The 13,116-nt window shown below is 44.7% G+C and overlaps 1 protein-coding gene across 1 annotated transcript; it reads left to right on the top strand.

The window, feature by feature from the left end:
• Window positions 1-3,113: 3,113 nt before the first annotated feature.
• Window positions 3,114-12,790, top strand: igfbp5a (insulin-like growth factor binding protein 5a). The gene is made up of 4 exons (XM_080835022.1): window positions 3,114-3,912; window positions 8,657-8,865; window positions 9,243-9,362; window positions 10,009-12,790. Exons 1-4 carry the CDS (start codon window positions 3,579-3,581, stop codon window positions 10,147-10,149), a joined length of 804 nt encoding a protein of 267 aa, XP_080691148.1. The 5' UTR covers window positions 3,114-3,578; the 3' UTR covers window positions 10,150-12,790.
• The last annotated feature ends 326 nt before the right edge of the window (window positions 12,791-13,116 follow it).

Below are 13,116 nucleotides of genomic sequence, written 5' to 3'. Positions count from 1 at the left end.
AATATGGATATAGCCGCTGATATTGGTTTTGTTTAGCTAATTTGGAATACGCGGTAACACTTCAACAGCCTGCACTCTCAGCTAGCGCAAAATAAATGTGTCTTTTTTCATGCCAAACAGAAAGCATATGCTTGAAGCACACACACACACACACACACACACACACACACACACAAACATACACACATATACATATACACTGACACACACACACACACACACACACACACATACACACACACACATACATGTACACACACACATACAAAGTATCAGTTCATATATGTCAGTTAAACATTTTGTCTCTTCTACACTCACTTTCATTTTTTCCTTTCTTTCCGTGTCCCTCTTCTGTGCATTTCTTTCTTCTTGCGGTGTTCTTATGCCTTCCACATAATAAATGTCTTTTAGCACAACAAATGAGATCATATCAATACCAAAGCAATAAAAAACTACTTGATGTTTGACCAAACTATGTATGTGTGCACTCCACACACACAGGGGAGGGCTGGAGAGCTGAAAACTGCTTGTTCCAAAAAACAGACCATGGCAAAATCAAGAATTTCAAAATCACATCTTCTTAATCTGTTCACAGCTGATGTGATTCACAAAAACACACGGACATGAGAAGTGTCCTTGCCATCTTTCCTCTACCTCAGAGTCTTTAGCTGTTTATATCTTAGAGTTATAGGAGGGGGGTAACAGTATGTGTTTTGGCGTTTGTGTATGTCTCACACACAGTTAAGTCTGACACACATCTCAACATCTCAGCGAGTGTGTGAACATCAACACTAGTTTTATGGGTCTTAACCATGTGTGTTTGTGAGAGACAGAGAGAAGAAGTGTGTGTACGTCAGACTGAGAGAGAGAGAGAGAGATTGTGCGTGAGTAAGAGAGAGATTGTGTGTGTGTGTGTGTGTGTGTGTGTGTGTGTGTGTGTATGTGTGTGTGTGTGTGTGTGTGTGTGTGAGTGACAGAGAAAGTGGGAGAGAGAGTGTGTATTTATGTGTGTGTGTGCGTGTGTGTGTGAGAGAGAGGGAGAGAGAATGCAAGCGTGCATGTGTGTGTGTGTATGTTTGAGTGAGAGTGTGTATTTGTGTGTGTGTGTGTGTGTGTGTGTGTGTGTGTGTATTTGTGTGTGTGTGTTTGTTTGTGAGAGAGAGAGAGAGAAAGAAAAAAGAAAGGCAATAGAGAGCGTGCTTGTGTAAATGTCTGTGCACATGTGAGTTTGGTGGGGGTGTGGGTGGGGGTGGGATCCACAGCCTCTGTAACCCCTCTATGTACTAGTTCAACACCCAGGGACACAAGAGACCTACCTTTGGACTGGCAACAGCTGTCTGACAGGTCTGCAGCTGAAAGGACGTCTTTGTCTTCCCCGAGACTGCACGGGTGTCTCACCCCTGTCGAGAGGTGCAGGCGGGGGCAAATGACACTGACCTCTCTGTTGACGCGCTCTGACGTCAGCCTTGCGGGTTATGAGGTCACTTAGCGAAACCAGGTCAATGTGCTTCTGTGGGGCTGGTCTCTTCTATCTGCTCATATCTGTGATGATGAGATGGCTGTGGAATCACACTTCTATTGTCACCTACAGAGATTAATCTATGGAACAACATGCAGGATTCTGATATAGGATACATTACTATTTGTGGATTTGCTTTCAAGATGCAACTCGATTAGAATGTCAGACATGAAGAGGATGTGCTTATATCATGTGAATGAAAATTCACTGCTTTTTCTTTTAACTGAGGTCATATTTCAATAGCCCAAAACCTCCACAGAATTTCAGGGACTGTGTTAAGTAGGCTATAGTATTCTCTAATCTCCCAATAAGCTGTCTTTCCAAGTGATAAATAAGAACCGTTGGCTGCTTCTTCAAAACAAGTCGATTTTGTCTTCTCAGGCAAAACCATCTTTTGTTGGCTAGAGAAGCAATAGCCCCTAATTCTGATGATTTAACAAAACAAAAAAGAAAGAAAATACTAATTTGTGCCAGTGCAGGCACTTGCGCATGTGAATATCAGATTTACGACTCGTGTTAAACAACTGGCAGTGATTTCAAACGCTTTTTTGCTCGCTCGATCAAGAGCCCTGGCGTCTGTCATCCCGCTGTCGCGGCCAAACCATGCCCCCTCTCATCTTGCACTGCCCCTTGACTCGACAGCTGGGGTAAGGTCCCGGACTGCATTTCAGAGGATGTCGCTGGAATCAGACGCTTGATTTTTGGTCACCCAGGTCATTGTATATTGACAGTATTTTCCCTTATCAATATTTGATTCCTGCAAACAGTTTATTTTCTGTCATTTTATAGACTAGAATTTGACATGTATCTGCAGAGAAGATATAAATATATAAGATAAAAATGTACCAAATATTTCGTCTAGCATCAGAATTCACATGGAAAACGATACCTCACGGCAATCTCCGACACCCATTCTGACTAAAAGGGGAAAAGTCATTGTACTACGCGCCACAAATAGAACAGGTGCTTGCTCTAAATATGAGTCTATCTTTAGAATGTGATATGAAATAAGCATCCTTAATGGGGGCAGCCTAGATACACGAATCGTCTTAAGCAGGGTTTATCCGGGAAGGATAGAATAGTGTTTGGTATTTCACCACAACCTGGAATATAAGTGTTGGTCATTAGTTGTTGCACGTGTGCTAGTCAATCATCATTTTATGCCTGGTTATATCAAATTTCTCGGTTATTTAATTCAGAAACTTTGAGTAGGAAAGACATAGCCTATTGTAACATCTCAGGAATGAACTCAGTGGTGGCAGACATCAAATGTTGAATGTTGCCTACTGGCTATTCCCAGTGAAGTTCCACTTTCAACTACGATTGAAAAGCGCGTTCAACTTCATGATACTAAATCTTTGATCTTATCTGGCTTCTCGGCTAACCTTGAGCGTTAAGTTGTCTTTCATCATATCACACGACACGTCTTTCCCATGTGACACATCACCTGGACCATTGCGAGGGCTATTAGTAATTTATGCGAGACATCAAAATTGCCACTGGCGGCACGCCAGGACCCGCCCAAGAATCACCACCTTTAAGTGAAATCAAGTGCGCCTCCTCCTTCCTACCACTCACATGTTCACGGTCTAGGCTGAGGGTTCGTGTCTGCCGTTTTAAAAGGAAAGACTGCTGTCAACCGCGGACAAGAGAGCTGGGAAAGACGGCTGGAAGCAGTTGAAGTAGGAGGAGACCGGGTGGTTATTACCTTTCATTGATTTCAGGAGTTTTCTCTCGTTGTTGACGTGTGGCTGATTTGGAAACGTTTCGACACTTATATTTGTATTTCCTTAAGAACACTTAAAACAAAAATTCGTGTGAAGGGGGAACAACAACTTCTGCAAAGAAAGAAAAATAAGATTGACACCGGAGAAAGAGGACAATTCAAGCCAACAACCAAATATACCTTCTTGCACAATTGCAGACTTGCATGCTGAGTGATTCCAAAGACATGAATTCCGTCCCTCAATGACCGGACGCTGAGCGATCACCCTCAAAACCACATCTTAGATTTATAGTTCTTGTGGAGTGTTTGTTTATTTCGTTTGACTACATAAATATGTTTCTGAGTTTTTGCACTCTGGTGACATTTGTTTTGGGACTGACCCGGTGTCTGGGCTCCTACGTGCCCTGCGAGCCTTGCGACCAGAAATCCCTCTCGATGTGTCCCCCGGTGCCCGTTGGTTGTCAGCTGGTAAAGGAGCCGGGTTGCGGCTGCTGCTTGACCTGCGCGCTGTCCGAGGGTCAGGCATGCGGTGTCTACACCGGCCCGTGCAGTCAAGGGCTCCGGTGCTTGCCGCGGAGCGGTGAGGAAAAGCCTCTTCACGCCCTCCTCCATGGCAAAGGCGCGTGCATGAACGAGAAAGTATACAAACCGCTTCATCCGGCAAAGGGTAAGTGCATGGCGTTGTGAGTCTCGGGTGTGTGGGGTAAATCCTGCTGGTGGTCCCGTTTGTGCGGTTATAAACGCGCATTGTGTTCAGTTTTTCCCTGTGTTCAATGCAAATCAACTCTAGTCTTTATACTTACCTACCACAAGGGGAAATTGGGTCATTATGAACAATTTATGTAATCCTGTAAAAATTCAAACCATGCTCTGAGAATATTTGACAAATTATGAATTATTATCACATAATTTTGATTCCATTTCACTTAATGATTTTCATAGCCCTTTGTTTCATTCCATTTGTTGTTTTAAATAGTCATACAACATATGCATGAGCTCATAATGTAATTTGTGTTTTAATAATCCGCACAGAGATTAACCAGATCATCACAATTAACTCAAAAGAAAATCCTGCGTCCCTATGTTAGCCTGTGGTTTTAGACCCATGTGAACACAGCAGTCCTGTCTGCGTCTTTCTGTTTGTCAGCTGTGAAAGGTGAACGTCGAGAGGGGGCTGAAAGTGATGTTTGTGTTGTCAAAAGGGCTTCACCCTGAGGGCTGCATCTGGGCCCGGAATGGCACAATGATTACAGTTATTGGACCTTAGAGGCTCCTTTATCCTCCAGAAGAATAGCCCTGTGACCGCAATGACCCGTGCTGTCGGAGGAGCTCAGAGAGCTCACAGAGAGAGCTCCATTACGGCTTTCCGAGAGGAATTTCGCTCACTGACTGACTCAAAAAATCCCCTGCTACGCTTTGCACTCTGTGTTATAGCTGAGAGAGAGAAGGGGGAGAGTGAACGAAAATGTGAGAGAGCAAGGGGAAAGAAGAAGACGAGAGGGAGAGAGAGAGAGGGAGGGAGAGAGAGAGAGAGAGAGAGAGAGAGCGGATGGCACACTGGGCTGACATTTGTGCTGCAGTGATTCAGCAGAATGCCGCTGGAACGTTTGCGCGACACGCCGTCTGTCAGGCTGCAGAAGGATTTAGAGTGGCAGTTCTCATTTCCTGTGGCCTGCCCAAGTATATACCCAACCACCTACCAGCTGGAGCAAGGGCAGAGCGAGAGCGTGCGTAAGAGCGAGCGAGGGAGGGCGAGAGGGAGTGAGTGAGAGGGCAAGAGAGAGAGTGAGTGACAGAGAGAGAGAGAGAGAGGGAGAAAGAGAAAGATAGTGTGCACCAATGAGGGCGACAGTGAGTGAGAACAGGGGAGAGGGCAAAAGGAGCGTGCAAAAGAGTGGACCAATGAGGGCAAGAGGGGGGACAGCAAGAGAGAGGGGGGGCAAGAGAGTTGACAAGGGAAAACAAGTAAGAGTGAGACACTTAGAGGAGAATAAGGTCAGGTGTCAGGCTATCCTCAGAGGACCGCGCCAAAACCAGATTAGCATGAATTCCCTGAGCAAGACCTCCAGATTAGGGGCCAGAGGGGCCCTCACTTATGACATCCTTCAGGAGGGGTAGCTGAGATGCGGTTAACTAGGGCTGGCTGCATGACGGTCAAGACCTCAGATTAGAAGAGACGCCAAAGTGATTGATTATTATGCTCGGTGTGCCGCACCAAAAAGCTTGAGAATGGGTTGGAGGGGGGGATGAGGCGAAGGCGGGAGGAAGGGGGTGTTCCTCTAATTTGTTGTTGGTGGCGGCGTCACGGAAGGCTTGGGAGATTTGCTCATCTGGTGTGACCTTGTTTCACTGGCTGCTTAGCTCCGTAGCGTGTAGTAAGCAGCGTGTGGTGGAGTCCAGGGGTAGGAATTGGTGGGCTGGGTTGAATGGTCACTGAGAGGGGGGTGGCGTATGGAGTCTGCATATAGCCAGTACTTGCTATCTCTCTCTCTCTCCCTGTCTCTGTCTCTCTCTCCCCTTTTTCTCCCTTGATTTCTTTCAAACATTTCCTCTCTCCCTCCCTGACTCTCTCTTACTTTCTATCTCTACATACCCATCTCTCTCATTTATAAACTGTAGTGAAGGGAGAGAGCAGTCCCCTCATCAGGCCTTGAACATGGGTCTATGGGTTATCAAACCTGCACCCTGACTGCAATGCCAAAAAAGCTAGTCTCATTGGTATGGCAGTCTGAGCGCATACTCAACAATATTGATGGCACTCTGTCACACACACACATGCACGCGCTCACACATATACGCGCAAACGCACACACACGAACACAACAATGCGTGCACACACACAGACACACACACACACACACACACTCAGGAGATCAGTTTCAGTGGCTAAGATGTGGGGATGTGAGATCTAGCGCCTTTCTGGTTGCCTCATTTCAGCATGTGTGAGAATTAATGGGGTCACTCACAGTTTAAGCTTCAACGGTCAATTCATGTTAAGAAAAACAGAAAACATACATGCAATATGCAGTGATGCTCCTGACTGACCATGTCCAAGTCATCCAATACAGGAAACCAAATGACCTCGACCGAATATATATTTAATTTCCACTATTGTTTCGTTATCTTAGTCTATTCTGTGATTGCTAAAGAATCGCTGTGCAGCATTGTTAAGACACCCGGTGCCTCATATGCTCGGCACGTTTGAATGACATTTCTGGGGCAAGTTTATGTTTCTCTCCACACTTTCCTGCTGAAAGCACAAAAGTGATGAAATATGCATGTAGTCTCTCTCTCTCTCTGCCAGGCTCCAGTGATTCTCCTAATAAAGTTTTACAGCGAGTTGTTCAGCATGCATTTGTCACTCACACCTGGGAGAGCTGAAGGGTGGAGGAGGGAGGGAGGAGGGAGGGAGGAGGGAGGGAGGAAGGGTGCCCGGCAGCTGCGGAATCACACACATTCAGATACATGCACACACACACACACACACCACACGCACGCGCACACATGCATGCATGCATGCAAACACGGACACACACACACACAGAAAAATGTGTGGGAGAAAGGGATGCAATCTAACTGTCTGTTTTAAGGGTCAGGGGTGCAGAGGGAAAGAGACTGTCCACCCTGAAGGCCCTTGGCTTTGAAAAATGTGGTCATCATTATGAAGTTCCTCCACTGCTCTCTCTATAAATGCCTTCACGTATGATACTTTATCCACTCGCAGTGTTACAGCTTTAATGGAAGTATTTTTTTGTTTTAATTATTGCAAGATGGAAGAGGCAAGTGCAGATGATGTGAGTTTAACCTATTCTGTTTAACATTAGACCCAAAGCAGTGATGACATCCCCCCACAGCTACATTGCTGAACACAGCAGTGGAAAATCTGGCTTGTTAGATTTCTACTTATTTAAAGTCCAATAAAAGTGGACATGGCCAATGAATGACAGAAGCACAGGGTTCAATCAGTGATGCAGTATTCTCACAGCTGTGCCGTGACCATTGGATGCAGCATGGAAGGATGTCGGTATCCAGCTGCCTCTCCATGTTGGATATGAACGGGATCTGGAGAACGGAGGAATTTGAAGGGGCTGCGGCCTGAATCTCTAAAGCATATCCCATGTTCTGTAAAAGCCAGTCAGCCACATACAGCAACTGACACCCTTGGTTTTTAAATAATTGCTCTGACAAATTTGGTTGTCATAGAAACCTTCTGTGGGTGTGCCTACAGCTGTCACATGACACCTGCACCCCCCCAAACACAGGCACACGCACACACGTACACCACCAACCTCCCTTTTCATCAGAAACTTATATTGAGAGAGGGAGAGAAGACGAGAGAGCTTTACCTTCTGTGCAGGGAAGAGTGAGGGAGGGGGATTGGGGGAGGAGAGGAGAGGAGAAGGGAGGGGGGGGGGGGGGGGGTGATGCACGTGACCATTCCTTCTTTGGCTCGTTGCCAGAGCACTGGCTCAGTTTCAGAGAGTCCGCGTCAGACTCACTAAGCCTCCTTTACAAGCAAGAGAGTCGGAAAAACTGAGCACTCACTCCAGCCAAAAGAGAGGGGGAGAGAGAGAGAGAGAGAGAGAGAGAGAAAGAAAGAGACAGGGAGAGAACTTGATTCCAAAAGAGGAAAGAAGAGCTCTATTGTTGTCAGTGAAGAGATACTGGCCTTTTTAAGTCAGTGGCTGAAAGACAATATGGAATACAGTACATTTGTGTCAAGCAGGAATGAACACAGGGGGGAGTGAGAGACAGGGAGAGATGCACATAAAAAGGGAACATGCATATTACTCGTCCTGTCATGGATGTATAGGTCTGTTTTGTTTTGGCAAGGCTGCACTATACTCATGGTGAGTGAGCAAGAAAGAGATAGAGACTGAAGGAGAGAGAGGGAGGGAGGGAGGAAGGGAAATCAACCCCAAGAATAAAACGACTCATCCTCATCTGTTAGCATAATCTGCTGCTCACCGTGTTTATCCAGCTGTGATGGATGGCAACTGTTCCAGGAGGCCGTTCCACTCCCCCTCCTCCTCTTTTAATTTCTCCTTTCTGTCCTCCACACACTCCCTCTGAAAAAAACCCAAGTAGCTTCCAGAGAGTCCAGTGTTCACAACTGGGTAGCTCCACATACTGTGTCACTCAGATTTTGACAACATCTTATTGTTCTTATCCTACAATGAGGGAGATCATTATCCCCTTTAGGTATATAGATATAAGATATAGGTATGTTGGACATAATGGTTATGTCCTGGTCCTGGTAATGGTCTTACAAGTAGGACTCAACAAATCACTTTTATTTGTTTTCTTCTTTTCCCACTATGAAAGAAAAGGAACAAAAATGGCGAAAGTATTGAAAATACTAGCCCTGTATCAGGACTGTTTGTTTTCTAATTTTAACCTTCTCTCCACAGAGCGAGAGTCCCAGGAAGATGCCCGTGTTGTCGAGGTAACGGAGGAGCTGCTTCCGCCAGCTAAAGTGCCACTGTTTCCAAGGGACCACATCAACAGCAAGAAGGCCCAGGCCATGCGCAAAGACCGCAAGAGGCAGCAAGCCAAACTCCGCACCATGATCTACGCGGACCACCCACCGCTCGCCTTAGACAAACATCAGCCAGAATTTGTGAGTCCGACAGCTACGAAAACAACCAGCAGACTTCTGAAGCCCTTTTACTAATACGCTAACTAGCTCGCTAAATAATTATCGGAATGTAGATTGGCCAGGGTTGAATAAGAATGGTCTATAACCCAAGACTGGAGGTTCCTTGTGTAAGCATTTGTGCAATTTCTTTTAGATTGCTATTAGTTGTAATTAAAGCGTATTAAAATGCCCAAAGTCTTTCTTTTATCTGGCTTAATATAAAGGCAAACTTCCAGTTTAAAATGCTTAAAACCTTGAGAACGTTTTTCTTTTTGTGATTGGCCTACGAAAAAGGCCATGACTTATCGCTATTGACCTCTATCTTAGCTTGGTAAAATATGTGTGATGTGTGTCCACAGGGTCCCTGCAGAAGAAAGCTGGATGGCATCATTCAGAGGATGAAGGACACATCCAGAGTCATGGCCCTCTCCCTCTACCTGCCCAACTGTGACAAAAAGGGCTTCTTCAAACGCAAGCAGGTACACAGCTGAAACTCTTCACACCAAAAGCTGGATGTTAAAATATATTTGAATGTGTCCCACAAGGTTGGTGTGAATTGTTGATAGGGGGAGAAAAAAGCCTTAAGACTGTGAAACTTGAGATTTCTCTGTATTTCTGGTTTTTGGTGGCTACTGGCAGTCATTTTCCTTGCAGCATCTTTTAAACCTGTTTGTCTGCTTGCTTGATCTCAGTTGACCCCTTGACACAGCAGGTGTGAAATTGATCCTGCACGCACACTCAAAACACACTAGTAAGGTTAGCCTTCTTGAACATATTGACCTTGTTATTTTACCCTATAGATAAGATATAGATACACATCTAAGAATTCAAAGAATTCCTTGTTATGTTTTTGGGCTTTTCGTGTTCTTTGTGTGGGATCGTGTTTCTACGTGGTTGTTTGTTTACTGCGTCTCAGCTGGGTCGTCTTTGACTCACAAAAGCAAGGCTAATGGTCACTGCCCTGATAGATGCAAAACAATAGGGAAGTTGGAGGCACATACCTACGGCCCCTTCCAGGACAAAAAGTGAATGCGTTCAATGCTGAAATGTCAGTCTGCTATGCATTTTTTCATTTCATATTTCTATTAAGTAAATCTGGGCCTTCTCTCCCTCCCCACGCCGCAGTGTAAGCCGTCCCGTGGCCGCAAGCGGGGCATCTGCTGGTGTGTGGACAAGTACGGTGTGCAGATGCCAGGGACCGACTACAGTGGAGGAGACATCCAATGCCGGGACCTGGAGAGCAGCAGCAGCAACAACAATGAGTGAGACAGTGTGGGGGTAGGCACTTCCTGTCAGATGACCCCCGAGATGGCCACGACCACCAATCATGTCTCATCATAAATGTGCAGAAACCTTTTGTAAGAATATTAGACCATATGACCAGAATTTGATTGTCTGCTTAGAGTTTCTTTTTTTTCAGTCCTGAGAATATATTAACACACAGGAGTTTCACTGTGTTTTGAACATACTTATTCTTATGGTGAGACTTGTTTAAGACCACCTAAATCATGTCCACCGCTAGCCACACTGAAGTTTGGTGCCAGAAATGAGCCAACTTCATTTTTGGCTTTATTCTGTGTGTGACGTGTATGTGTCCATGTTAGTCTTTGTCTAAGCACTTAAAATTACTTTTTCCAGGTTCATTTCCTCTTCATTGTATCAAATTTGTTGCAATGTCCACTACAAATACCCATTAAATAGTGAATCTCTCTATCAAACAGAAACATTTTCTGGCAACTAATTGCCTTTGACGAGAAAAGGTGTAGTCAGTTGACTTGCCTTTATAAGCTAGCTTTTGTAAAACAGCCTCAGCTTGAAAAATACAGTTTTGTATTTGATGCTATCGACTAGGGAAGCTCTCAGACCACTATCATTGCAGTATCGACACTTGAGTACTGCCAGACACTTTGGGAAATTTGTCCCCCCCCCATTTGATTGTTTTTTTTCTGTTGAGTTATAGACTCTGCTTGATCATTGTAGTAAAAAATCCTTAAGACTTTTAATTCAAAGAATAATGGTGCTTCAAAATTCACAATATGAACCTGTAAGCTATGACTTGTGCAAATCCAGACAAAACTCTCCCCCTCCCCCTCTTGCACAGAAGAGGTCCTCATCATTTGAATACAAGATGGTTGTCTTTTACCCACACTCTGGCTTCCTATGTAAATCTCAGTGCCTTTCTTCCATGACATGAGCGATTTCAATACTGATTTACATTGGAGCTGCAGAGGCAGACATACCCACAGAACATCACCACACCCAACTGCTATTAGGAAATGGTTCTTTGGGATTAGTGTCAAAGGGCCATTTTCCTGAAGTCCACTGCACAAGTGGATGACAATATCATGTTTTCTTGATGCTTTAGATATGGTGGCAGCCAAGATATTTGTATTGCGTTGTGCTGAAACTTGGATCAACGTAGGGTCCATAGGTTGAATGCTACACAACAGCTCTAAGTTTGATGCAGGTTGGGAAGACACATGTTCCATCGCCTTAATGTCTTCCCTTGAATAATGAAAACTTTGTGTGGAAGCAAGCAAACAATCGCTGTTTCAAAATACACAGTCATACTGCTTGGGAACCCCTCCAAAGCTCTCCCCTGCCGACGCTGAATCAGTTGATGAAACTGACGACTCCACTTAATGTGAAGGAAGTGAGGACACGCCTCAGTCTTTGGGGTATTGTCATGTCAGAATGGCAGTCTTTCTCTCGTGGTGGTGTGCTTGTGGCCCATTGTTAATCTTCTGCATCTTCCACTGGTAATCAAACCAAACAATAGTTTGGATAGGCTAAAATAATAGCTCAACTGAAGATGATTTAAGTGTCACAGTGACATCAGGCAACCACCAAGTTGCTCGCAAGCAGGACATAATACGTTTCTAGCACCAGCATTCACATCTATTCTTACTATAGGAACTTGTTGCATAGATGGATAGTAAGCAGCCTACGTGTTTTACATCTTGGAATTTACCCCATGGCCTTGGTGTTTGTAGCATGTAGCTAAGCCAATGAAGCCACAGGAACCCACCACCAGTTGAAAGCATAGACTGAGTGTCTCTGACAGGGGTCTAATGGCTGACAGAGAGCTAACATCACTTTTGAAGCTCCTCCCTACAGCACAACTGCAATAATTCCCCAGTCCCAGTCATCACCTGGCAGTTGCTAGCGGTTACAGAGCTTTTCTGGACTGCAGTGGCAGACAACGATGCAACTCCGGCAGGGTGAGAGCAGAGAGAGAGTAGGTAGAGGAGGAAGCATCAAAAACGTGACCACTCATCCGACACCTCAATCAACATGTCCAAGTTAAAATGACAAATGGCATCTTGGAGAGTGAGGAAGCCAACACTGCCAGCAAAGCACTGGGATCAACCCAAGGTCCTGAGTCCCTTTATTTTTGGCAAGGTGGGTGGAGGGTGAGGTGCCTCATCCAGACCCAAGTAATGTCACATTTGCCAAATGCACCTGCTCTATTGAGAGAACAGGATCAGCCCAGAGAGGTGAGGTGCTACCTTGTGGTCATCATGGGTCAGTAGGCTTCAGTTGACCCACTGTCTATGTAGCAGGTTAACATAGATGATGGGTTATGACACCACTGATGCAACTGGTCAGGCAGTTCTCATGTGAGAATGTCTTTGTTTTTCTTTCGGTCTTCATGCGGTCATTGAAAATATGAAGTCTTTCCTGGTGTGCAGTGAACAGGAAAGAATGGTTCCGTTCCCACACTCCACTCACCCTTGTTTCCCGAAAAAAAAGACGTCATGCACAAGTCTTCCTGTTAAAAAAAAAGACAAAAATGATATCTCCAATATCACTGTGTAATATTTATTCACCTTGTAATTTATGTACTCTACCTTTGTCTTTTTTGTAATGGCAAAGCATTTATTTAAATAAAATTACATATTCAATTATGAAAAGATGTTTTAATTCACTCATAGAAATACTTTTCTACTGTTCCATGACCCTCATACCTTATACATAAGACTGTTTGTATTGTATACAAAACTATTTGTATTGTAGTTTATAATCTTATCATCACATCATTTTCTGTGTCTTCACATTACTTGGAAATGATTCTTGTTCTGTTGGTATTTAGTATTATTAAGTGTAACCAGGCCAGAAGAAGTCCTGCCAGGATCCGAACCCAGGGCCTCTTTGCCGGATGAGCTAAAAAAACGTTTCCCACTGCAACACTAAATAGCTGCGTGAGTGACATCCTCTCTTCACAAAAAATAA

The sequence above is a fragment of the Sprattus sprattus genome (assembly GCF_963457725.1).
Source record: "Sprattus sprattus genome assembly, chromosome: 3".
NCBI classification, from domain to species: domain Eukaryota; kingdom Metazoa; phylum Chordata; class Actinopteri; order Clupeiformes; family Clupeidae; genus Sprattus; species Sprattus sprattus.
The sequence above is the reverse complement of the archived record's forward strand: the minus strand, read 5'-3'. Positions and strand labels throughout refer to the sequence as shown.

What these genes read in the sequence shown, in the direction of transcription:
- igfbp5a (XM_080835022.1), top strand. Translation starts at nt 3,579, where the DNA reads ATGTTTCTGAGTTTTTGCACTCTGGTGACATTTGTTTTGGGACTGACC. An exon ending in ACCGCTTCATCCGGCAAAGG is followed by an intron (nt 3,913 to 8,656) that starts GTAAGTGCATGG and finishes TTCTCTCCACAG; the next exon opens with AGCGAGAGTCCCAGGAAGAT. An exon ending in ACAAACATCAGCCAGAATTT is followed by an intron (nt 8,866 to 9,242) that starts GTGAGTCCGACA and finishes GTGTGTCCACAG; the next exon opens with GGTCCCTGCAGAAGAAAGCT.